General features: G+C 37.0%; 1 protein-coding gene across 2 annotated transcripts in view; it reads left to right on the forward strand.

Annotated features, from left to right (window-relative positions):
- Nucleotides 1-26,996, forward strand: part of DENND1A (DENN domain containing 1A) — a 165,000-nt gene that overhangs the window by 28,329 nt on the left and 109,675 nt on the right. For both annotated transcript variants that reach the window (XM_030460968.1, XM_030460967.1), the window contains exons 4-5: nt 13,002-13,051; nt 18,273-18,392. In XM_030460968.1, the coding sequence (XP_030316828.1) occupies nt 13,002-13,051; nt 18,273-18,392 (170 nt within the window). The remainder of the gene's footprint in view (nt 1-13,001; nt 13,052-18,272; nt 18,393-26,996) is intronic.

The raw sequence follows: 26,996 nt of genomic DNA on the forward strand, positions 1-26,996 counted from the left end.
ATAAATGATCCGTCGCTCCAGAAGAAACCTTTCTTTCTGACACGGAAGTAATGCAGACCCAACACGTTTTATTAAAATATTTCTCCCTCATTATTTCAGTCCTCTCAGCTCCGATAGATCTTACTGTTTCATGAAAAATGTAATCTGAAATGTAAATAAGGGGTTTGATACAAAGTAAGGAGGTAATGAGCAGGCTAGCCACATTGTAGGAATTCTGATTGTAATTACTGACAAAGTGAATTCTGCCTGTCCTGATTTTTTCCCCTCAAGTTGTCTTTGACACGTTCAGACCACAATGACATCTAGGGTTTAAATCTGTTCAATAACTGTGTAACAGGATATTTTATAGAAAATGTCGTAGAGAAGGTATCTTAGGAGCCTTTCTAAGGAAAGAAAATGCTTATGATTGCTCCAGGCCACTTGAAATGGTTAAAACTAGGGTTCTTTTTTTGAATGGCAGGAGGGGGGACTGAAGTAATCTTCAGATACACGTTTAAATGTAAGAGCATATTAACTTATTAGGGTGTTTTATAATAGCTTCTAAGAGCAAAACGTGTATTTATGTGGTTGTACCAAACATGAAATACAGTAATTCTTGGCATTATAAGCAACAGTTTTTCAGTGCTGTTTTTTTTAGCAGTGATCTTGGAATTTAAACCAGATGAGAACTCTTGATTTTTCTTTATAAAATTCAGTCACTATAGGTAGAAGAATCTGTTAAAGAAAAAGTCAAGGGTCTACCAGAAAAATATTTACGTATTACTGTAATTTATGGTTTGGGTTCCTAATAAAGCTACAGTAATGAAGTTCATTTTTTTGTAGGTGAAATCCTGTGCTATAGGAATGTTATAAATTGCAGACTAAGGCCAGGTCTCTTTGCCCTTATCACTATATGAATTCTGACTGTCCACTACTTTGAAGATTCATCCCAAGATTAATAATTCTCCTGGGTAACAGATTTTAATACAAGGAAGTCTGTTGCAAAGTTGTGAACTTCTGTCAGAAATAATGTCTCAGGAAATAGCTGGTGTATAAATATTGAAAAGTAGAAATGAGGCAGCCAGTCAATTCAAGTTGTAGCAGACATTACACAGTTTTGTAGAACGCAATACATTTGAAAAATAGCTTTTTTGAGGAGTGCATCATTTGGTTCCTTACTGTTTTAATTTTTATAGCTCATCTGGAAGGGAAGGAAAAAAATATGTGGTGATAGTTCCCATTTATGAGCTTCTTCAAGTGCATATGATGACTTGACTATAATTTGATGAACTATTCTGTGTATCACTTAATTGGTACATGAATGACTGAGGTATGCATGCTGGCAAGCTGGTACTTTTGCAGATTACTACTTCTGTTTTGCTGGTAATTTTTCTTTCCACTGGCATTGAAACAGAGTTCAGAATAAAACCAACAATCTTTATACATTTATAGAAACTATAAAACTTTTATGGCAATCTTTATATAGAAACTAGTGGTCTTTCTTGTACCCAGTCTATGAGCATTGTAAAAACATTGCACAGAGGGAAAAATGAAAAGCCCCCTCCCTTACTGTCACTGTAAGAACTGTGTGCTTGGAGAGTATTTACACAGTGCTGGCCATAATGAGAGCACAAACTTCCCTATCTTGGAAAAGCTGCAGGCACCAAGAAGACTTAGTTGCTTGAACAGGGATTATTATATTCCAATCTGAGATGTCTGAATTACAAATAGTATTCTTGGTGTGAATTTTTTGCCTTACAGGTTGCACACCCTGCACAGTAAGACCTGCCTTTAGAGTCATTTAAAATAATAGCTCTCCTTTCAGAAGCAGTTGAAGAAGCTGGATTGGAATTTGTCATTTAGAAAATCTAGCAAAGTCCTTGCAATGTTCCCAGCACCACTCCCTGGTACAGCTCAGGCAGTGGATGTGGTAAATACATGAATTATTTGATACTCTGGGTTTGTACAGAGCTGTCATACTGCGTTCAGACAGGGAGCCTTTCTCAGTGAAAACGAAATAAAACTTCATGTAGGACAGTAAAAAACATTCTCCCTGTCCAGTGTCCCCTTTTGCCAGGGTAGAGGTAGAACAGCAGCAGGAAGGAAAGCTTTGTGTGGGGTGGGCAAGCAACCTCCTGGAGCCTTCTGGAGGGGACTGACCCTGAGGAGACAGGGCTGAGCTCTTTGCTTCAGGTACAGAGGACAGGACTAAACCATGGGCTTTGACTACAGAACAGAGAGTTTTCTGTATTCAGAGTATTTTTCTAGGCCAGATGCACATCTTCCAATGTAGGAAAGTGAAGAAAATGTATCCTCCTCATTTGCTCTCTTATTCTATCATCCTTGTATGTTACAAATTGGTTTTTTTTATTACCTTTTCTTTAGACCAAGTAGTTGAGAGGTCAGTTTTTCTTCTGTATTTCTATTTCTGCCTTTTATGTGCTTCTCTAGTGTCATTTAATTAATATAAAAAAATGCAGAACCTCTTCAAATCTGATGTCTTTGTGTATATAGTAGGGTATACTATCCTTTTTCTAAGTGCACTACATGGCATTTGTGCTCGATAGAACTGCAAGCCCTGAGAAATACATGGTGAAAATGATTTGCATCTTAATAGAACCTTTGACATAATTTGTTCATCCAAGTTTCATTTTAGAATTGAGGTTAGTAAATCTTAGGATTATAGTAGTTAAGTATTTCTGTGATGAGAGAATCCAGCCAGAGTGTGTATTGAACAGCCTAAGGGAATAGCTGGTGCTAGTAATCCATCAGATCTGCACGGAATTTCACATAACATCACAGCACTCTAAGTTTCTTTATTACTTTGTGGTTTTATTTTGCTACTAACCTGGTGATTGGCTGTAAAAATCTTTGCCTGAGAGTACCTGAGAGTGTTGGAGTCTAAAGTCTCTGCGTGAAACCAATGTCAAAAGCCAGTGTCCAGAAGTCAGAAAAATTCTGACTAGAAACAGGGGAATAATAGGGTTCAAGTTTGAGGAATTGTAGTTCAATCCACTTTCTAAGCAATTTTCCTTTTCTTTTATGTAAAATCTGAATCAATATTGGTAGTTCAATAAACACAATTTGATTTCACCACAAATAATTTAGCTGAAAGCAAATATTACAGGATACTATTATATGGCCTTTGTTATACAAGAGGTCAGTCTAGATGATCATAATGGTCCCTTCTGGCCTTAAAAGTCTGTGAATGTATGAATAATTTAAAACCGTCCTGCCAAGCCTTATTCATTGAAGTAGTCATACTGAAATCCTGTGGGACTGCTCATGTGAGTAAAGGTTGTGGGATCAGGCCTAAAGTGAGTAATCATCACTTATGTTTAAATTTATTGATAAAACTATAAAATATTCACTTGATGTAACGATGGGTTTCTTTAAAATGGGAGAATATTCTCTTTGCTTTGTTAAGCCAGGCATTGCCAAAGTAGTTTAGAAAGGTCTCTTGGTTCAGTGTCCTGAATGGTGCTACAGATCAATTTATGAACAGTTTAAAAAATATTGTTTAAAAACTTGTGATATGCAGGAAGTATCTTTGTTTTGCTTAAAAATAAAATAAAATTCAAGCTCAACAATCAGGTGGGTACAGGCAAATTAATATTGTTGGAAACTCATCTCAGTGCATGCCATGGCCATCCTTGCTATGACCCATCCTGCTGATGTTGGCAGATACAGGAATATTGGGCAGCACTGTCCTTTGCATGAATAGAACTTACTGTGAAACATAGTCAAGACAGCAAGTAAATGGTGTCCTCAGAGCTAGAGTTACAAATCAATCTCAGGCTGTGTTTTTATGTTAACAGTCTTAAAGTAATTGATTTATCATTTGATTAGAGATCACTTTTAGATCAACAGTTTCGTGGGATGACTTAGTTATCTAGCTTGAAAATCTGAATTGCTGATGACTAAGACTGTTGTTGAGACTGTACTAAAACAAGCATTGATTACTCTGTCTTGCAGCTTTTTTCCCTCTTAATCATTTTTCTATTGCTTCTGCAATGTAGCAGTACTATTTTAACAAAATAAGAAGAATGTTTGTTTCTTAGCTCATGAAAGAGTCATTAATGCTTCAAAGTTTCCTGAGAATGTGGAGGAGGAACTTATTCTTGGGATTCCTGCTCTTGCAACGTGTCTGCCCTTACCCCATTGTTTAAATACAATTGAAAAAAAAAAGTGATAAAGAAGCCAAAGCTTCACTGAAGGTGCTGCAAAGACAAAAAGATCACACGAGCTCTCCATTCTTTACAGGTGTTAGTATTTTAAATTAAAAGGAGTTTCTCAGTGAAGTTAGGTGGTGATTTGTTACTCCTGTAGGCAGTGTTCAGCTGTTGTCACCTGCAGGGTTATCAGAACCCTGTGCCCTCTGCAGGTTGGAGGGGCAGGGGTGGGGTGTCCTGTACAGCACCCAGCACAGAAGCTGTGTGTAGCAATGCCAGTGAATGTGTGAGCACTAAATGGCACCTGTACTGAATCCCAAATTACTGTAACACAGCAAATAGTAGATGCATGTTCTGGAAGGTACATATTTTTAATTAGTTTCCTACCTTAGCTGTGAAAAGAAACTAGTCTGTAAGAGTGTACAACTGAAATGTTTAGATTTTCACATTTTAATTTCCTGATGCTTCACTTTTTCTTAGCCATCATCATGGGGGCTGTTCTGGCATATCTGCTGTTGGCTTTAGTATAAACTTTAAATAATTCCATAAATGTATAGTGCAAAGTATATAGATTGCATGATGCCTTAATTGAATTTCCTAAATTATTTTGCATGCATTATTCTTTGTTTTTAATTTATTATTTTTTTTAAATAATGATTGGAAAGTAGCCTGAAAAAAAGGATTTGTTGGTGACTGATAGATGAGATTAATTGATGTTCAGATACTCAAACGTTCCATCTCATCTCTGCAAAGTTTAATGTTAGAACAGTTCTTTCCCTGGAGGCACCAGTGTCCTCATCTTTGCCATCATTTTCTCCTTCCTTCCCCTTTAGAGAATTCTCAAGCAGGTATGATGTGAAGGCATGGCTAAGAAGCAGGTACTCTTGAATTATAAAAATTGGTCATCTGTTGCCCCCTTTGGGATAGTTTTTTAGTTTTGCTTCCTGAGCTGCCTGTGTACCAGAGCTGTTGAGTAACTGAGTTAGTCACCAGCTTTAAAGCTCTTCCACAGCAACATGTTCTGCTCTCCATAAGTAAGGAGGATTTTGGTCCTAACAATTAGGAGACTTGTGAGAGGGCAAATCCCTGCATTGTAGCAGCTCTTGCTGCAGGGTAACACTGTGCTGGGTATATCTGCACAGTCATATTTAATTTTTAGGTAACAATTCTGAAAGTGTTCTTCTGTTTCCTTGTAAGCACAAAAGCATGATGAAGCTGTTTTTCTCGTTACTTCCCAGAAGTGATGTGTTTTGTGCAGTTGTTGGTTTGGATTCCCAGTCTGTAGCTGATTTCCTGGGAAGCATGGCACTAATGGAGAATTATGAGATGGAATGGCTAACGGGACACGCTCCAGTGTTCTCTTTGGTAAACAGTGCAGGAAGAAATTTGAGTCTAATGTTATTCTTTCACACTTTTTAATGCTTTGAATTTCTACAAAAGATCTTGTCAGTGAAATGACTTAATTTTACAGTGAGAGATGGCAGGCAAATTTGATTCCTAAGCATCAAATTCTGTTCTTTTTATTTTAACTGTTTTCAGCATTGCAAGTTTCTTCACATCCCTTCTCTCAAGCCAAAGGCAGGAGCTGATTTTTAATATTTACTATTAATTGAACTCGGGGTTTTTGTTTCTTTAATTTTTTTCTTGTTTATTTGTAACATCCTAGTGATTAATTTTTCCTTTAATTTAGTGCCTGGATGCTGCAGAACTCTAAATGAAGATTTGCATGCAGCTACAAGAGATTACAATCTTTAAAAGCCAAAGCTGGGGCTTTTTTTGTTGTTGTTTTTTCTCTACTCATGAAAAAATTCATTTTCCTTTGTGGCAGAATTACAATGCAGATTTATAAAGGTGTAACACAGTTACATGGGCAGGATTTTATTTTAGATTTTAATTTAAGCTTGGCCCTTCTCTTTTAAGGTATTATATTTGTGTGAGTGAATTCCTATGGTCTGCATTGTCTGATTATAGTACAGATCAAATCTGGCCCAATCTTATGAATATGACTGAAAAGCTGATTCAGTAGTACAGTCTTAATAGTCTCCTGTGCTCATAAAGTTTGTATTTGATGAAGAAAGCCCTTTTTTAGATATTCTAGCAGTTACTGTTGTGGAGCATTTACTTGCATGCAATTTTAAAAAGATTGGCCAATGGATGGTGCAGAAGTGAGTAAGAAAGCATCATCTTCCCCATCTTTGTAAAGAGGGTATTTCTGCTGAGAACATGTCCTGTTAACTACCCGATGCAGACCTTTAGTGGTGCTTCTTGAATAATTTGTTTAAACTGTGCAGTACAGATTCCTTATTTCAGCACTAAGACTTACAAAGGCTTCTTTTAGCAGCCTTTAATTTTGTGCTTATGTATGTGACATAGCCTGTGGCTGTGATCTCTGCTGTGAATCTGCGGTTGTTTGGGGATGAAAGAAGAAGGCAGCTGGAAACTCAGTAGCTACATCTAGCTGTCTACCTAGAGAAGGCCTTGATTTCAAGTTTATCTAAACAAGCTCGACTAATCCCAACTATCTAGGGGGATCCACTGTCAAAACAAGCAGCATGGCCGTAAGGCAAACACAACCATACAGAAATGAAGGCTGGGACTTCCAATACTCCAATGACTGCCTACTGGAGGCTTTTTTTTTTTCCTGAAAGAGAGTAAGAGAGGTAGAATTTGCATAATGCCTTTTCATTGGAAACTTTTGGAAAGCTGACAGAGATCCAGCTTATAGCTCTGTAGCCACAATACAGAGTCTATAGGAGAATCCTTGAATGGCCTAACCATATTGAAAGAAAAAATGAAAGCAACGAAGTATAGCCAAGCGAGTGTGGAAAAGAGGGCTGCTGCATTGTCTAACATCTGCTCTACTTCTCGTTAGTTTTGTTCTTTGGTATTCTATGTGGACTTTGGAGAAACCTAAGACAGGCTAACATGAATCCTATAATCTTCCTTCTGAATATTTATGTAGTGTGCCAGCCTCTAAGCTGTCCTTTGCATCTTCCTACTTCCCCCTCATTTTCATGCTCTCAAATGAGGCCAACATTTCAAAAGCTAAATAAATGTTTGTGAATGTTTATAAAAGATTTGCATAAATTTGTTCTTGTTTGACAAAGATCACTTTTTTCTTATGCCAGTTCTGAAATTTTTTAAAGGTTTCAGTGCTTGTCTTGACAACAAAGTCCTGCCTCAGAGAACAATGATTGCTGATTAAGTGGGTATGCAGTTGGAGCTGAATAGAGCATTTGAGTCGACATCTAAAAGGGCCAGTCATCTTAAGCCAGAATTATAATATTTAACAAATGTTAACCAAAGTATACATTTAAAGCTTTGTTTTTGATGCAGTATACCTGTGCAATTGACTTACAGTGTGAGACCTATGTGATTACCTTTGCACAGCTAATAGTTCTCACCTAATTTTTCCTAAATGTGGAAGCAAAAATATTCCTCACTTTTAGTTACTAAGTGTTTTGGATATATTTAGTTTAGTTAGCATTCATAGTTAGCAATCTAGCTTTCTGACATTGACACCTTATCTTATTGATCAACATTAATATGTACAATTGGTTCTGATAGTTTTATGCTTGTTTGTAGTTTTTCATTTCTTTGTTATTATTTGTACCATAATAGTTGTAGATTTATTTCTTTGCCTAGCATGTTAGCTAAAATCTATTTATCTTAGGAAAAAAAAATCCTTATTTTATTAAAGACATTTGTCAATGAGATCTTTTTGAAATATTTAGTTCAGTTTTACTTTTAGATTTCGTTTTTCTACTGGAAAAAAAAGTAACAGTTTCTTCTGTTCTTTTGTTCTATTAGTTGAGAGGTTGAAGTTGCCATTAAGGCAAAACTAGAGCTACTTCTCTGACACAGTTTTTATCACATCTGCTAGGCCTGTGTCCCAGGAGGAGCTGAGCAGAGCAGTGAATTCAGCCCAGACCCATTATCTACTGGTTCTGCGTATGTTGTAAAAGGAGTGAGACCTCAGGGAGGCTTGGAGCCTCCTCCCGTGTAATGTCCAAATCAGATTTGAAGGACTGGTGGCAGGAAAGCTTTGGCCTTGGGGTGTGAATTCTAAGAAACAGAGTCACAATTAGGTTTAAAAAATTCAGGGATTCTGAGCTTTATCTTGAAATATGTTTTTAGTAATGCAAGTAGAAATGTTGCCCATCTGTGCACATATTTTGTACGTTTAAAATATTTAAATGATAGCAGGCCTCAATATGCTTAGGAAATGCTGTTTATCTCGTGCTATTCCTGATACCAGAATTGTGTCTGTATGTGTTGGGGTTTTTGTTTGTTTTTAAAAAAATGGCATTTCCCTGGGAACAGTTGGTTACCTTGAGTGCAATGATGTTATTTCATGCTGGGTACTGTTCCTCCTCTGAACCTCATGCAGGCAGAAGTGACTTTTGTAGAGAAAATCCCTCCCCTAATTTGAGCTTTATAATTGCTCAAAAAGAGCTAATGGATTTTTAGAACAGCAAACAAATGGATGAACTACTGCTATAAAGTTCGATTGGATTGCTAGTAGAATTTAAGAAAGGAACTAAATTAAGGTAATTTAAATTAATGCTACCAAGATAATTATGCTCCTGGTTTTGTGTGTTGTGGGGTTTGTGGTTTTTGTTTTTTTTTAAGAATGTTCTTTTAAGGAACTGATTAAAAATAATTCATAAAGTATTTTGACAATTATAAAAATCAGTAACATTCAGTACTGCTATAAAACTTAGAGATTCTATGATAAAAAACCCCAAAAGATAAAATTTGACAAATATTATATGAGAGCAGAGATTTTTTCAGAATCATTTATGCTGGATCACTTTTAAAAACAATAAGTAAAAAGAAAGCTTTAAAATCTAGAGAAAATCTTGCTTTAAATTTATTTTTCTTTGCTTTCTCTGCTTCGTTATCTTGCAAAACTTCAGCTTTTTGTTGTGGCTGTGTGACACTGGCTGCTGCTTGGCTTGGAATGCTTCTCCTGATTTTAACTATGTAATTTCATGGCATTTCTTCATTGAGAATAATCTATAATAATAACTTCCGGGAAATTTGATGTGAGATAATATAAGCTGATACTAGTAATAAATGCAAGCTAAAAGCTTAAATTATGAAAACACAAGATGCTTTATTTGTGTTTACTTGTAGCTGTGTTCAAGTTAGTGGCTGAGTTTTTTGTGCTTTATTACATTTATTAAAAGCTGGCACTGCCTTATTACATTTATATACTTTTTCTTTCATCACTCTTTGGGTTTTAAACAATTGTCAGATTGGAGTTGGTTATTTGGGTGCAGTGGAAACAGTTTTGATTTCTTAAATTTGTTGTTCTACTGCAGTGAGTAATTTAATTAATTGTGGTGAATTTATTCAAATAGATGAAATCGGTGTAAGAGCAGTTTATGACCTTGTGACTATAAGGTAGATTAACATACAGCCCAGATTTCAAAATAATTGGATAATATTTTGCTCCAGTTAATGTCTTAGCACTGCTTTATGCTGGATTAGTATTTTTGCTGTTAAGATTTCACGTTTCTGAGCAGAAATAAACCCATGTCCAGATCCAGAACCTGTCTCCTTCCCGATCTCCCTATGAAGCTCCACTGCTCTCTTAACCCTCACTGCTCTCCAGCAGCTTCTCCTTCCTTCACCACTCTGGTGATGTGTTCTTGAAACTCTCTTGGTGTCTCTCCACACAAAGAGGATGAATTTCATGTTTGTTTCATGGATTCAGATGGTATTGCAAGCTTGATAACATGGGAAATACTCATAGTTCTACCCTCTCTGTAGCATTTCACTTTCAGCAACCTCACCTCTGCTTCACCTTGGTTTTAGCTTGTTGGGTTGCTTTGCTTTTGTGTGGGTTTTTTGTTTTTTGGTTTTTTTAAAATCCCATGTTCCACGGTGAAAGGCTTTTCCTGTACTCTTGAGTAGTCTTTTCAACTTCACCTTGTTACCAGTGATCATTGAACAAGCCTAGGGTCAAAGTTTTAAAAATATATTAAAAATATATTAAAAAAAAAAGAATTGAAGACAACTTACATATTAAATTCACAAGTGAATATATGAGATCTTTCAGCAATGTTGAGCTTTCTTTACTAATTCATTTGAATATATGGATGGTTCAGGACATGAGCCAAGCGGGCATTGTGTGTATTTAACAACCTGGCTCTCTATACACTTTTTAAGTATCTCGCGTGGGTGGGTATTTGGGAGAAATCCTTTGAGAGACTTCCTCACCTTCATAAATTGCCATGTGACACAAAAGAGCTGAGCACTCTGTTCCTGCCTCATTTATTTTGAAAACTTTGCTACTGAAACCAAACTTAATCAATGAGCTCTGTGTTGTCTCCGATAAGTTATGTACTGGCTTTATTGATTGGCAAGGATTTTAGAAAACCCGTGTGGGGTTTATAATGTCAGCAGTGTTTTGATTATGAAAAGAGTTGGAACCTTGGGACAAGGAGCCAGGTGGTGTATGTCCTAAAGCCAGTGGTGACACGGCTGGGCTGAGCCCCTCAGGGGACACAGTTCATGCCCTGCACTTTAGCTGTAGTGACTGGCTGCTATAGATGCACTTTTTGCTCATTAAAATGTTAAAAATCAAACTGCATGTAAAAAGATTTGTGAAAATATAAACTTGGGGATTGATCCAGAAAAGTGGCACGTGATACCCAAGAGACTCTGGTTTAAGCTACCAGGCAATTTAGGCTGATCAGCTGTGTGTCCTGCATTGCTTTGGCTTGGCTTGGTTTTCTTTTTTTCAGTTCAGGATGTTTGCTTTAGATGCATTTATATAGGTGTTTCTTTAAGAAAATAGGCATTGAGAAATACAGACTTCAGTCATCTTTCAAACTGAACAGTAAATGAAAGAAAAATGAAATAAGGTATTACATACATAGTAATGATCTTGGAACTTGAGCAAAAATGAAATAGTTCTGCACTCACAGTATTTCTTACATGCAAAAAGATCAGAAAGTCTGCAAATTAAAAGCCAATTCTGTATGTGGAGGGGTTTTTTTAATAGTTAAACCTAAAAATATATCTGTGGCTAACATGCACTGCTCTCAGTTTTTTACTGGTAAATCATGGCAGAAGAGTGTTGGTGTATAATGAGTGGCAAATTATGTTCATTAACATTATAAAAACCACATAAGAATAGCACTCGGAAATCTTTCTCTAAAAGAGGAGGCAATGGATAGCAGTCTGGATTCAGTGCATTAAGATGGAGCCACTGTGCTTAGGCAGAGTTGTTCAGCAGACCCTTGATCCTTGTGCAAGTTGGTGCAATTCTGCAGCAGGGTGAACCCGATCACATTAATGAGGCCTTTACTATCAAGGCATTATTTTGTAAATCTGTATTTCTGCAGAGCTTACTGTGGTACCTGTGTAGCTGCTTTACAGTTTTCCAGCTGAAATGGAAAGGTTGCTGCTTTGCTCTATATGGCATTCTTCAATAGATCCTTCCTTGTTCTTTAAAATCAGGTGGTTGTTAAATAATCTATCAACAAACTGTCAGGAAGTCAAAGTTTCCATATCTGTTTCTGCCTGAAGTCTGAAGAAGTTGCTACATATTAGTCGTCAAGAAACCTCCAAAGAGGAGCCTGAAAGCACTGGGAAGAATGGGATGTGCTTATTTGAATTATGTAGGAGGAACGTGCTCTTGCAAGGGAGTCAATATGTTTTCTGCTTCATTGGATAGGTTATTAGATTGATGTAGTTTGTTTGTTGAAGGATGGCATTGGGTTTAGAAATAAATGAAGCGGGAAACATCAATTCAGTTATTGGTGATAATTTATTACTATTGGAGGTAAAAGTGTTGATTTATCAGAGGGTTTGTCATTTAATCAGGGTTGTCTTGTTTCAGCTGAAAGCAGAAATATCACATTTCAGGTCCTGAAATATCTAAGTGTGCAGGAGAATGAACAATGGGTTGGCTGATAGTAAAGGTCTGCAAACTGGGTAGGCCTTTGTGGTGGGCTGTGGATTACAGAATTCAAGTTTTGAATACACAGAATCACATAGTTTAAATTTATTAATTTTGCCTATGAACACAACTGATTTTAGGACTAAAATGCTTCTGGTTTTTCCTCTTCAATTTCTGTATTTGTTTGAAGTTCTAAAATTTGAAAATCAGTAATTTCTCTGCTGATCATGTTTTTAATTTCCATATTCATGCTTTTCATTTTATATTATTCAAAGCCTGTGCTTAAAAGTTTCCTGTTTGTGGTGCTGGTTTGCACCATTTAGAAAAAGGTTTCTAAGTTAAACAGTGTGCATTAATTTTAATCAGTATTTTATCAGTATTTTAATCAGTCTTTAAACACTCAGATTTCTTTCTAATAGCAGTAGGCAACGTTATACGTTCCTGCTATGAGACCTATTGGCTTTAGCTTTTGTGATTTATCTTGCTGATGTTAGGAAGTATTCTCTAATCCCCCAGACCTCTGTTCCTAGGTAACAGTCAAAAGCTGTGCCAGCAGAAGTGGTCCTGCCAGGCCAAACCCATGTGGTTTGGTGTTATTCACTATGATCCATATGGTCAGGGTAGAGATTGTCCCCAGAGAGGTGTTAACACTCAACAACCCAACCTCCTCCTACTCTTTGGAGAATTGCTGGATGGCTCCTGCTGCCTGCCCATGTGTGAATCTTGATTAATTTTTCATTTTTAATGAAGTTTGATCATGTTTATTATTTCACATGATTGACTGCCTGGTACACCTTCCGTGTAATTGATAAAGCCCATATTTCTTCATCTGTCTCTTATTTCTTCAGGGCAAAGTTGTGAAATTGTCTGATGTGGTTAATATTAGATTTATTGGTCCCAATAGATGTATAAATTATCTCTTTTTCTCTCCACAGGAAGTTCTACAGACTTTGACCAAGTTTTGTTTCCCGTTCTGTGTGGACAGGTAGTGTTAGCTTTTCAAACTTTACAAGAAAATAAGCTTGTCAATAAAACCACTGCAGAAAATAAAAACCATACCATTCTTATGTTCTGTCTGCTTGACTGTGATTTAAAGCACCCAAGTGCAAAATTACAATCTTAGAATCACTTTTTCCTGGGGTTTTTACGGGCACCATCAAAAAAAAAAACAACTTTGAGAAGTTTGAGCCGTTCAGTGGCAGCAGTAAGAACACGTTTTGGTTTACTTCTGGGTAATGCTTGGATGTGAACATGCTTAGGTAGTCATTGTCAAATACACAAAATAATATCAAAGCTTTGTTTGTGTATATAATTTCTTTCTTAATTGCCAAAATTTGGGCAGAATAGTGAATTAAGTGCTTTACATTTAAAGGCCTCTCTTGATCTTATCAGAATGCTGATGATTTATTTGGTGACTCCGTAATGTGGCTTTTAAGTTTTTTGGGAAAATTTGTATTTGAAATGAACCAAGAATGTGTAATGCCTGTAATTTAGGCAACTTCAAGCTTTCAGTTTTTTAATGCTTCTGTCATCTATGAGCATCATTGAATTGGTTGACATTGCCTGGGGGAGGTCAGCAAACTCACTGAACAGGTTTGATTGATGAAATTGACCTTAACTGTGATTAAACTGCTAGAAATAATTTTCTCATTTCAGTGAAATCTGTAATATTTAGAGTAGAAATTATGTTTTTAATAATAATTCAGTATCCATTTCTAATATTACTTCTTGTTTGAGCTGTTCAATTTTAATATTTTTTTCTCTCTCCATCCTTCTCCCTCCTCCTCCCCCATGGGCCAGGTATTATTTCTTAGTTATCTTGAGATGTGGCTCACTAGTTTCTATAAATGGAGAAGAAACCTCACTGTGGTTCTCTGGAGACAGGAGTCTGCATAATAAAACCACTGCTGCACTTTGTCCCTCAGTGTAGTAACATGGGCTTGGAGGAAGCTTGGGAGATCAGGATTGAGAGACATTGGTGAGGGACTATGGAGCCACAGATACTTCTTATAATTTGTGATTTTTTTTGCTTTCCCGTGGCAGGGATCAGAGAAACACTTCTATGTATTTTGTCATGTATGTGTTTCTACTAGAAATATTTATGTTTTCTTTGTGTAGGTTTATTGTACCTAGGGGTTTCATTTGTTTTGTTGTTGTTTTGCTTTTCCCCAACAATATAGCATTTTGAAAGATAAGAACACTGAAATCCCATATGGGGTGCAAATGAGAACATAATGAAAAGTGATTTCCACTTCTGAATTTGCTTGTTTCACTGAATATCACAGACTGTCTCTGAAAAGACTGTAAGCCAACCATTTTGAACATAAAAGAGAGATTGTAACCCATCACATACCTAGTAATTTGATATTAAGAATAGACTAAGTGATCCAGAAGGTAGAGGATGTCCCAAATTAAGGACATGGCACTTAATTTGTGTGATGCTGCTTGATATAAAAATACACCCACAGACAAATTCTGGGTGTGTGCATAGGTGTATATATTAATAAATACTTGTTGTCTTCTGATGCAAATTTGACTTAACTTTGAACAGTGTGTGAATTAACCTGCCACTTATAGGAAGAAGGTATCACTGAATATCACTGTCTCCTATCACTGAATGCAAATGAATTTAATGTCACTGTGATAAAGAGAAATGCAAGTACATCTTAAGTGCAGAATATTAATCTTGCTGCTTCCAAGTTGAGAACCAGTCAAATACCTGTACTAAGAGGCTATTTCTGGAGCTCAACAAGGGATGAATTTGCACTAGTTGGTCCTTTTTTTCTCCATTACTGTTAACCAACTACTGTGTGTTTATTTATATATATTTCTTATATTACACCTAAAATAAACCTAATTAAAATTACACCTAAATTAAAAAAATTACACCTAAAATAAAATGATTTAAAGTAGCGAGCAGGTAGCCCCATAATGCAGTTACCTCAGACAATGGTTTCATATTCTCCTTAGTCTTCTCAGTAAACACTATTTCTACTTTGAGATAAAAAGAAATTGCTTCTAGAAGAAATACTGTCTTCAGTTATATGCCAGAAAGGTCCTTACAGTCATGTCTTACAGAGTTGACTAGCACTCTCTAGTGGGATTTTATCCCTCTGAGTGTGTCTGGAAAGTGGTTTGTTGGATCAGCTCTCTAGTTACTGTAATTCTCAGCCCTTAGGGTGATTTTTTAACATATATTGTTAAAATATCTCTCATAGTGGAGATAGTGGCTCACTACACTCACTACTCTCTGTAGGACATCTCTTCAGGTTCTGTGGAAAACCAATCATTATGAATATGGATGAAGAGGCACTGATACAAGTGATCAGAAATGTGTAGTTACTAGAGCATAGATGCTGCTTTCCCTTTCGCCAGCTTAGAGCCCAAAGTAGCATTATCAGGCATAGAAGTTGCGCTTTCAAGTCCTGGCAGTGTCATGTTCCAAATTTATTCCCTATTTGTGAGGACTTCTACTTAGCAAAATGTAATTTTCATGACCAAGCTCTGTGTAATGTGCAGTATTATGCCAGGCTTTCAGTGCAAACATCTTGAAGTGTGCTCAGTGGTACTTGTACTTGAGTTGAGTCTTGTTCTTTTGACTCTGATGCTGAACTGTGGTATTTCTTTAATGAGTGCTGAGAAATTACATAAATCTTCATCTACATATGTGTCTCTTCTGAGGCTGCATGTTTTATAAAACAAATGACGAAAGCTGAAGACGTACTATAGCATCTGCCAGATCACAGCTTTAAATGATGGTAGGACACAGAGATATGGAGGCGAATTCTCTTTGATGAAGGTTTTGGCATTTGGTGATGCAGATTCTTAATTCTTCATTATATATATATTGTTGTGAGTGATCAAAAATCACTAGGGACTACTGCCCCTTCCTTTAGATAAGTGTGCCTGCTTTATGGTTGCAGGATCAAGGCAGAGGCTGTTCTCCAGTTGAAGTGAAGAACTCCATCTCAGTCATGTTTTCATCAGGATTAATTTGGGTTAGATAGAGATAGTGAAGGGAGATTTTTAAGAAATCACTCTTTCTCTGTCACCTTCCCTCCAACCCTGACTCCTGTTTGCCCATTTAGAGATGAGATTTATGGTGCTTCCATCCCGTTAAATAGACCATCCCCTCTAAATAGACCTCTTCCCATTTGGAAATAAGGCTGTGAATCTTATGTATTGATACTGGCTTCTTAGGAAAAGCATGTTTTATGTTGGGAAGTATCCTTTCATGTGGCAAACTGACAGCTGGGACTCGAACAAGACCTCTCAGACATATTTGGTTTCTGCAGCTCACACAAATGTAAAACTCTTCAGGTTTGAATTGGAGGAGCTTCCCAGTTTGACACAATAGTTTAATAAACAAGCTTCTCCCTGCTGCAAATGAAGCATGTTTCCCCCCCCCTGTTCCATTATTTTAATTGTCAGCTGGAATACTATTTCTCACACATGGTCTGCTCTCAACCTTGTTAAAATTAAGCATATAATCCCCCTTTAAAACACCATACTAAAATCACCATAGTAACATTACATTGAAGCTTTACAGATAAAACACAACACCAGTAAGGGATTTTTTGCTATCTCCTGGCAGCTCAGTATGGTTTATGGAAATGGTTGCTCTGCTGACATTTAGAATTCGGCAGGATGATGGTACTGATGCTGTCTAATTCTCAGGCCACTGAAATGCTTTTAAGTATCTGTCTTTTTGTTCATCTGTGAATTTGGAGCACTTTTTTGTCTTCATCACAACATGTTTTTCCTTCCCTGTTTGGAATCCAGTGAAGAATCCCTCTTTCTAAGCTGGACAGTGACATCTTTCCAATCCTGATCCAGCTCTTATTTCTGAAAGCTTTTTTTTTTTTTTTTTTTTTTTTTTTTTCCCCTAGGCACTGAGTGTATAATCTGCCACATAAAATAAATTTGAATATAACCTGAAATAGGTGTTAATTTCATATCATTATAAGGTCTCAAATAGACTTAAAATTGGATGAAGAGCCCTAATAGTCCCAGCTTCACCACTAAATGTCAAGATTTCTCTTAAAGAGTAAAACTACATTTCTACAAACTGGGAGGTGAATTGGGCTTGGTTTATGTGCAGTGTGCTGTGCCATCATTGTACATAAGCATTTGATGAACTTGAGACAAATGTGGTAGTATCTGAAGAATGTTGTTTATTTTGTTAATAAATAGCATCCAGCAAGTGCTGTGCTTTAAATGTAAGGCATCTTAATTTGGGCTTATCTTAATATTTTGAGCATTTCCTATTTGTATTAAAATATGCATATAAGTGATAGTATTTTTAAGGATGTAAGTTTTTAAATGCTGAGGTTTGGGTGTTTGTTGGTTTGGGAAGCTTGTTTCTTGATTTTTGTCATTTTTTTGTCATGGTGGTTGTTGGTTGTGGGTTTTTGTTTTGTTTTCCAAAACTGTTTTTCCATTTTGTATCCTGTGGTGATACTTCCCACCATGGAGTGAGTACGAGGCAACTTCTGGGACTGGTACCAGGTCACTGCTGCTGTTCTTGAAGAGCTGTTAGGATTTCATAGATGAGGCAAATGACTGTTAATTTTTAAATATCATATTGAAGTCCTACAAAAATATTTTTATCCATGGCTGGAATTAGCACAGTGTGCTTTTTATTCTAGTTTATATTTTCTTCCTTTGCACACTGTTGCAGTCTTTCTTTAACTGATTGCCTCACTGCTAGCATAAAGGAGAGTGGTCTGGCATGGTTCCACTTGCTGAATATTTTGGAATGATGTATCTGGGATATATGCACAATTGGTAGATGAAGAATAGTTTCTACAAGTCAGTATCCAAGTGTTGAAGAAGCTTAGCATGTTATTAAACACTGTCTTGCTCTTGGACTAAACCAATTCTGAACTGAAGAGTAACAAAGGAATATTTGGGGTTATATAAGTGAACATGGGTTTGGTTTGTACAGTGTGTACTGCATTGAACATGGTTGATAGTAATAACCATTTTCATTTAAAGATAAATGCATTTTTACTGTCTGTTCCCCATGCCCCCCTTCCTCATCAAGCAACTAGCATGTTAAGCTTTCTGGAGGGTGTATATTCCCAAAGTTAATTTCTCAAACACTGTTGAAAGAGGAAGTGTTACAGGTTCAATTACTTAGACTATATACTTATGACAGAGTTAGCTCAACATTAATTTTTTCCTCTTTACTCTCTTTTTTTCAGCCATGCAGTTAACCAAGTTGGGCAGAACTTTACATTCGTGCTTACAGACATTGACAGCAAACAGAGGTTTGGATTCTGTCGCTTATCTTCTGGAGCCAAGAGCTGCTTCTGTATATTAAGGTGGGTCTGTGGTTTGCCTTTTGGCTGACTCTAGGAAACAGTGTTTGACTTTGCTGTGTTACACTGCAATTATAATTTCCAGCTGTTCAAAATTATTCTCCTATCTGGTCCTCAAAGTCAGTGCTCTTCTGCAGAAGTGAAGCAAAATATCTTGCACTTTGGGTTCCTCTGCAGATAACTGTATTTGTTTGTAGTCAATGTTCTTGAGTTAACAATGTGAAAAAAAAAAAAAAGTGTCTTTTCAGTAATTTGATATGACATAGCATGATGGCAGCTGTTATCTTTAGCTGTCACAACTGATCTTGTTAAGACATTTTGTGGACATTTGTATACACAAGTTTTATTAACAAAACATCTGTTGGTAAGTGATAGAATGTTGCTGATGCTCTCCACATCCTCAAAGTTTTTATGTATGAACTTCTCTCTGTTCTACTGAGGGTTTTGTGAAGTTTGTCATAATAGAAACTGCTTATGGAAGTTGGAAATTATGCCTTTCACCTTAAAAGGACAAGGAGGGTCTTTCAGAATGGTTTTTAATGACCTCACACAGACATACTGGAATACAGCCTGTAATTTTCTTTTCACATTTGTGCAAGAAATGATGCAGTAAAATAAGTTTTAATATCTACAGATATATTAGTTCCATTAAGAACTTCTATGGATTGAAGGCTTCCACATGGCATGTGGGCTGCTTTGTTTTAAACAAATTTGACAGTGGTCTGTCTTCTGCCTTCACATCTTTTGCCTTCATGTTCATGAGAAACTTCAAGTGTTGGAGCAACAGCCCAGGTAAAGATAGCTGAGTGTGAACAGCCAGCGAGGTGACTGAAGGATTGTGCAGACAATCACAAATGAGAATGATTTCCTCTGTGAGCAATTGTAGACATCTGTCCCAGTTGTCTCTGGTTTCCTTTTCATGAGAAAAGTGAGAGAATCCAGGGTGAGAACAAGAAGAAATTGTCTTCATCCTACAAGTCCTGTGTGTTGCATGGGACAGGATGGGTCCTACTGTAAATGAGCTGTAGAATGTCACCCCTCTAGACAATTTCAGGGATAATGTTTCACAATATAAGAACACTTCTAATGTCTTTGAGCTGCATACAGCAGTGCCATGGAATAGAGCTTGGGTTGGTGTGTGTGTTTTAATGAATATGTCTGTGCTGTTTGTGCTGGCACTGGTCTGGTGAAGATACCAAATGTTTGGTGCCTTGGACTTCACCGTTATACTGATGGCAGTGGTCTGCTAACTAGGCCTTCATTGAGGAAGCTTTATATTTGGAGAAATCGCTGTGAAATCTGCCAAAATTACCAATTAATTGTGTGGGAGGCAGGGTGGCAGTCGATGACATCTCAGTATCTTCACTCTCTCTGTAGTTGACATTCCAACTGCTCCCAGGCAGGGCTTCCCCCAGCGGGGCCCTGGGTGGCTGGGTTGCTGGCTCTCTCATGTGAGAGATGTCTGGTTACATAAGGTAAATTTTCCTGATTAATGACAAATTAAAGTGGAGAGACAGTTTAAAAGAAAATCTGAATGAGGAGTAGTGTAAGTCCTTTCTTGATCTCTCCTGGATAAGAGTTCTTTGCTGTCAGCTCCCTTATGTTGAGTGAATGCCAAGAAGAAATGGAGGAGTTATGTTGTAGTTAAATGCCTTCTGCTTCAACTCATAACCACACACAAAAAAGTGCAGTTACCAGTTACAGCAGTGCATGAGTTGAGTCTCTTGGGTTTTGAGATGATACTCAGAAGGCCAAAGTCAGGCCAGAAGTCAAGGTCTGACTTTGAGTTTTAAAGTGACCCAGACACTTTTTCATGAGGATGCAAAGTAAGGCAAGGCATTTTTGGGAGTCCAATAGCAATAAAGTCATCTAAATGGATGTAGCTCCTGTGGCCCTCAGAAAGGCAAATCTGTTTCCCAGAGTAACTGGTTTTTGGTATTTTAACCAGTACTTTACTGGTATTTTACCAGTAGAAACCTGCTTTCAAGACAGTTTTCCTAGTTTTGTTTTTGCTGCGAATGTCATCACAGAGATTTATGGAAATCCTTGATTAATTTTAAAAACTGCATCTTCGAAGTGTTCTCTGATTTCCTTTTAGCGTAGAACCACTGAGTCTGTCTCTTCCTTTTTTCTTCACTGATTTCCAGTTCATGGTGAAGCTGCAGTGCTCAGGTACTGCAGAGCTCTCTGGAGCAGAGCTGACTCCTTCTGCATTTCAGACAGCAGAGGGCGGACAGAAGCCCAGCACAGAGTCCCAGATGGGGGGTTTGAGTTTCTAACCAGAGAAGTTAAATTAAAACAACCCACAAGCTCACGTATACAGCACATCAAAACTTCCCGGATAACTTGTAATTCTGGACAAATTTTGTCAGTGTAATATGTTATGACACTTAAAATCTGCTTTTTAATTTTATTTTCCAAATGAGGAATGCAAAGTAAGTTGAGAGCTAATGTCCAAGTCATTGAATTCTGACGTTCCCTGCTGGTGTTGCTCACTCTTCTGAGAAATCATCTTCAACTCCTTAGTCAGTGTCCTCTATTTGTTGGAATTTGCATATTTATTTGTCATATTTTCTAAGTCCTCTGTAGAGAGTCAGTATTCAGTCATTAGGGCAAAGGAATCTGGAAGGTGTCAAAGAGGTCCAGATTTTTTTTTTGAATGCTGTTTCATACTAATTGAAATGCACTTGAAGGTGATGTAAACATACCCATCTACTGGTATGATCTCAGTGATAAAAGAACATTATAAATTTGACTTACTACTTTTGTATATTCTTAAAGCATAGAGCTACTTTCTGATTCTTAAGAATTTTGCAAGTTAAGGCTCCTGAATTTAATTTCCTCATTGATTTAATGTTAAATCTCCTTACTGGCTTATTCATCTTTTCAAATTTGTAGCAGCTCCAGCAGTACTAAACTCCAGAAGCTGGTTTGTTGGTTACCTTATGAGCAGTGTTGTTCAGTGCCTCGGCTGCATTTTCCTCTTTGGCTCTCTCTTGTGATCTAGAACTCTCAAGAGGCACAGGCACTGCTGGATTTCAGCATTTGTGTGGTGGGAAGGTAACATGTAAAACACTTAGTAACACGAAGTGTACTGAAAGAAGCTGTGTATTTTATTTTCCAGTCTGGTTTCTCAAAGCTTAAGTGGACAAACACTTCTGTGTGCAGGCTGCTCTTGGGGGGACAGAGTTAAAAACCTCATAGCTGAAATTCCTACAAGCATGATACTTCCCCTTGCACTGCTTCTAATGGTCTGAAGCAGATGAAGATAGGATGTATAAAGCTGGGGGAAGAGACTCCTCAACATAGGAAATTCTAAATTTTGCAGAGGCATTGAAACATGACACTTCTTGTTTTTCTTCTCTTCCATCAGAAAATGCTCCCAAGTTCTTGGATGAAATATTCTTTGAGAGTGCATACCAGTAATCATTGCAGCTGGATTTTTTTGTCCTGACTTTTTTATGTTGTAGAATCTCAGACTCTTGTCAACTTCTCCTTTCTGTGTAATCATGAAGGAGGAAAAAGTTCTACTTTAGGAATGTGAAAAATGTTAGCTTGATCTGAATACTCTTTTTGATACCACTATTGCAGAATGTTTATATAATGAAACTAACAAGTTCAGTTTTAAAAAATATTTGTATCTTTTGTCTTCTGAAGTATTCCCAGAATTCAGTGTACAGGTCCTGTTACTGATTCTTCAAGTTATAAACAGATAAGATTCAGTAATTTCGTCTTCAAATGTGTTTTTATCTGCTATTCTGACTGCTTAAACTAAGTAATATGTTTATAAAACATATCTTCCCTCTATGCAGGTAAATGTTGTCTTGCTAATTGCAGTTTCTCCACAAATGCGATTTTGAACAATTTAATGCTGTATTTTATTTACAAAGCTTCTTTTTTCCAGATACTATAAGAACAGGTTTGGGAGGTGTTGGGTAAATGCTGCCAGACCAAACACAACTGTTTCTCCCTCAGAAGCTGCCTGTGTGCTGGTTTTGCCCTTCCTACCACAAAGGGCTGCAGCAATAACAGCAAAAACCTCCTGAGAAGAGAAGGTGACCATGGGGCCATGGTAGTGGTTAGAGCTGTGAGAACCCTGGGGGTGGGATGGAACAGCCCTGCTGCCCTGCCAGCCCTCACTCACACGAGCTGAGACACTTGGACGTGGTGGACAAGATCTCTCACTGTTGTAACTGTGTAGTGGGTGCCTTGTGATTTTTAGTGATTATTAACTAGGAGAATTTCTGTTTTATCTATTAAGCTATGACCTGGAGTACCTATTTCTAACTGCTTGTAGAAGCAGTAATAATACAAATCAAAGATTTTTCTCTTGTTCCAAGTTTTGTTAAAGTAAAAAAAAAAAAAGCCAAAAAAAAAACCCCAAACCAAAACAGTTAAAACTTTGTGTAGTTTTGCTTTGGTTCACAAAGTTACTAGGCAGAGTTACTGAGGTAAGGAGGTCCCATAGTCATGTGCAGCTCTGATTTCAATTTCACTTAATTTGAAGTTTTCAGTGGGTATTCAGTCTTTGTACCCAAAATGAAAATCATTCTTCTGAAGTGAAATGCAGAAACATTTGTGTGGAAGTCCCACTCAGCCAAAATAGCGAAGCTCTGCACCACTCATTTCTTAGATAAAAAGAAATGAATCTATAATAGTTTGTGACAGATGGCAGAAAATGTAACTAACTGAATGTGATTCTGTATGGAGTTATTTGAGGTTTTTGGTGTGATTTGTTGTGAGTTCCTCTCCTCCCCCCTTTCCTTTCCTTTGATTGCAGTCTTTGTCCATTTATTCTTAGGATAGAATAAGATTTCTGAGCAGGGGCCTCTCTTGTGGTGCAAAGTGAGAATTGTTTTTAATTGAGCAGAAACATGTGGAAGGATCAGGAATATCTCAAGGGATTACAGAAAAATTCCAAATTTGTACTACTTACAGCTTGTGTTTAGAGCAGGGTCTGCTGGGAATAAATGTTAGTTAGTGTGACCTGTGACCTTAAAAACTGTTGACATGGATTTCAGCCAGAAACTAGCCACAGAACTCCTTTGTTAAGCTCATTCATAGCTCCTTGAAAACTCCAGTCAGTGAAAGTTGCCAGCTCAAATCTAAGGAAAGCAGAGCCCTTTTTTTCCTTTTTTTTTTTCCCATGCTTTGGAAACAGTGGATGCCCCTTAACCAGCAAGACTTCTTTAATAGGACTGCATGGCCCAAACTTGATTGGAATTGACAGCTTCCTGGCTCTGGCCTGCCAACTGGCAGGGCAGTGATGCAGAGGGGATAAACAGCTTGAAGGGCCTGGATACCACTGTTTGTGTGTGTGCCTCCCAAATGTGACACACTGCTTTGTGACACCTTCTGATGTAAAGAAAAGAGTCCCAAACCCTCCATGCTGCATTTAATTCCACAAATCTTTCAGTTATTTTGGGAGAGAAAACTGATTATTTTTGTGAGGTTTTTTGCTTTAAAATAATTGTCCTGTTGTCTTCTAGAATTTTCATTTTTCACTGATTTGGCCAAAAGCCACAGAAGAATATTTAGACATGAAGTGGGCAGGGGAAGGCATTTTGAATTTAGAATTTTGACTTGTTTTTAAAATGTGACTGCATTGGTATTTAAAAAACTGGTTAACCCACTATAAAAGGGTTAAGTTTTAGGTATCCTTAATTGATTTATAATGAAACGTTTTCTGCTGTCTCTGTACTGAGTGGTAAAGTCCCAGTGGTTCAGTATCTTTTGAACAATCTGCACTGTTAAACACCCAAATATTACAGTTTAGATTTGGGTGTTCCTTAAAGCCTTGATTTTGTAAAAGTGCACACTATGTAAGGCTGCTCAGTCTTTTGGAATATCTTCTATGGGGTTTTTTGAAGAAGAAAATAGTAGATGCAAAGGTGATTCAGGGATGAAGAAGGGTAATGGAAGAAATTGGAAGCTGCTTTCCCCTTGTTTCCATCCTCTTCTGTTGAACAATGCAGAAGATTCTTGTCCTTTTCCTAGTCTTTATTATCCTCTTTGAATTCTTGTGCTGTTTTTCGTAGCCTCAGGGAGCTGGACTTCTACTGAACTAAATCCTGAGCAGCTGAAATAATTTGGGTTTCACTGGATTCTTCTCACTTTTCCAGAGTTGTCTTTACTGCCTTCCTGCATTTTGTTCATGTTAGTGAGGCAAGATGGAGCAATCAGGCTCAGTAAAAGCTTGAGCCTAGAGACATTTTTTAGTAAGCTATGGGAATTGTTAAGTAGCTCATCTGGAAAGATTGGTTGGTTTTGTTGTTGTTTTAAAGTTTTCTGTAGTTGTTGTTTGTGAAGGAGTATTTTCAGATAAATAAGGAAGGACATTCCATTTTCACTTTATCTGAATGAAAGTTTGGAACATTAAAAAAGAGATTTTTAATGCATGCTTTGAACTAGTGTTAATAGGAATTTTCTTCTGTGGAGTATACAGAGTATCACACTAATGACATATAATTTAATGTATTTAGTAGTAGTCTGATATATGGGAAGGCTGGGCCTTAGAATTCCTGTTAACTAAAAATTCTTACCTGATTTACAGTTTCTTTGTGCTTTGCATTTTTCCTTTGCATACATAAAATAAATTAATAGGGAGTCTATTATATGCCTGGTAAAAGTAGTTACTTTTTTTGTTTTAATTTACTGTACAGCAGAAAAAAAGCCCAGTGTTTTGCTTTCATATGTATCTACTTGATACTTGAAACCTTCTAAAAAGATATTTGGTAATGGTTGGAAATGATGTGGAACACTTTTTGGACAGTCTGGTCCTCGTGGTGTATCGACCCTGGAATCCCTGTACTTCTTAAAAAGCTTTGGAGATGAAAGAAAACAGCAAACTGGTTCTGTTAGACATTGGCAAAGGCCACAAAAACTGCATGTATAAATCATGAGAAATTGAATCTCTCTGATTCAACTGTACAACAAAATCATACCTAATAAAAATGTTGTTACTTGAACCTCTGTCTGCTGCCTTCAGGGATTTCTGAATTATTTTTTAAGCAGAGAATTCAACACATGCATTGGATGTGAGGAGGAGTTAAGATGCAGGCATTCTGCCGTTCCTTCACACGGACCTTGCAGAGAGAAGAAGAGAAGGCAGGCAGGACATGTAGCTAGAGCCTGCCCTCCTTTCACAGAAATTCTGGTTTCTTACAAGCTTTAGCTGCAGCAAAGCAGTTTGACTTCTGTGCAGAGCAGGAAATTGATCTGAAGTGGCTTAGAAACTGGGAAAACGCCATGAACGTAGCATGCAGGGTTGGAAGGGGTCTCCTGGTGTTGCAGGCATTTTGCTTTAACTTGACATGTTTATAAAACAGTTTACATCTTAAAAGTTTAGGGTTTTTACCGCTGCTGATTTGCTTAAACAGACACTGGTTTTTAGTTTCAGTTAGTTGTCAGAATATATATGGAAAAGTGATGAACTTAGTGAAAAGAGAGCTTGACATCAATTAAATTTAGCTATCTGCTTTGTGTTTCTCCTTTCTGATACACTCTTTCCAGTACAGTTTCTTCAAACTTCCTGTGGCTTTTCTTCTTGCCAGTACAAAGTTTTACAACATAGGGATGAGCTATTTAAAAATCCTTTTCCAGGAATAAAATTTTGAATTACCTCTCCTTGTTTGTTATCTTCTATTTTAATCTCTTTTTAGACTCTACAAAGTCTGGAAGGTTTCTTAGTATCTTGTAATGCTCAAGTATCTTGAAAACTTTTTTCAAGTGTCTCTCAAGTTATATTCACTTTCTGAAACTATATTCTCTGCAATGCTGAATAAAATACACTTGTTAAAATAGTGTTAAAAAAATAACAGCATGTGATAGTGCATTTTTTTCTTAATGGCTTCTCGGGTTTATGCCTAGTTTTTATCTTATTGACATGGTTAATAATATTTGTTCTTATTCATGTATTTGCATGTGTTTATTATGTAAGAATATGCTTTTAGCATGCAAAAAATCAAAATATTTTTACATATTTTTGTATTCTCTAGCAGTGTCACAAAACAAGTTTTAGAGTCCAGTTGATTCTGCACGTGAGTTGTGTTTTCTGTTTTACTAATACGTGGAAGGTGTGTACAGTATTTCCTCTTCATCTTTTTTTCTATGAAAAGGTATGCAACATCCTAGCTGTAGCAATAGGCATGCATTTTGATGCTTTCAGTTTTAAAACCAACATTGAAAGGAATTGATTCCACTGAACTCATAAATAATGAATTCCTATTCTCAGTGAGATGTAGTTGATAAGTAACAGGTCAATAGGGAACATATTAAATGACACGGAGGGAAAAACTTAGGAGTTTTCATTGTGGTGTCAGTAGGTCTGTTAAAGGCTTTGCTAGCTGAGCTTGAAGTTTTAAAGCATGGTTGAATGGGTATAAATAGTTTTGTGGAAACTTAAATATGGTGGAACCTTGCTAATCCACACACCTCGTAACGGCTGAGGCAGGGATGGCAAACCCAGAGCATGGCTCAGCAGAAATGGACAGGGCTGGAGTGAGGTTTCATATTTCTAGACTTTAGTATAGCATGCTCACTGTGTTAAATTCCATACATGCTGTCCTTCATAGGAGCAAAATAAATCCAACATAAAAGGGTACATTT

Source organism: Calypte anna, chromosome 17, assembly GCF_003957555.1.
Source record: "Calypte anna isolate BGI_N300 chromosome 17, bCalAnn1_v1.p, whole genome shotgun sequence".
NCBI lineage: Eukaryota > Metazoa > Chordata > Aves > Apodiformes > Trochilidae > Calypte > Calypte anna.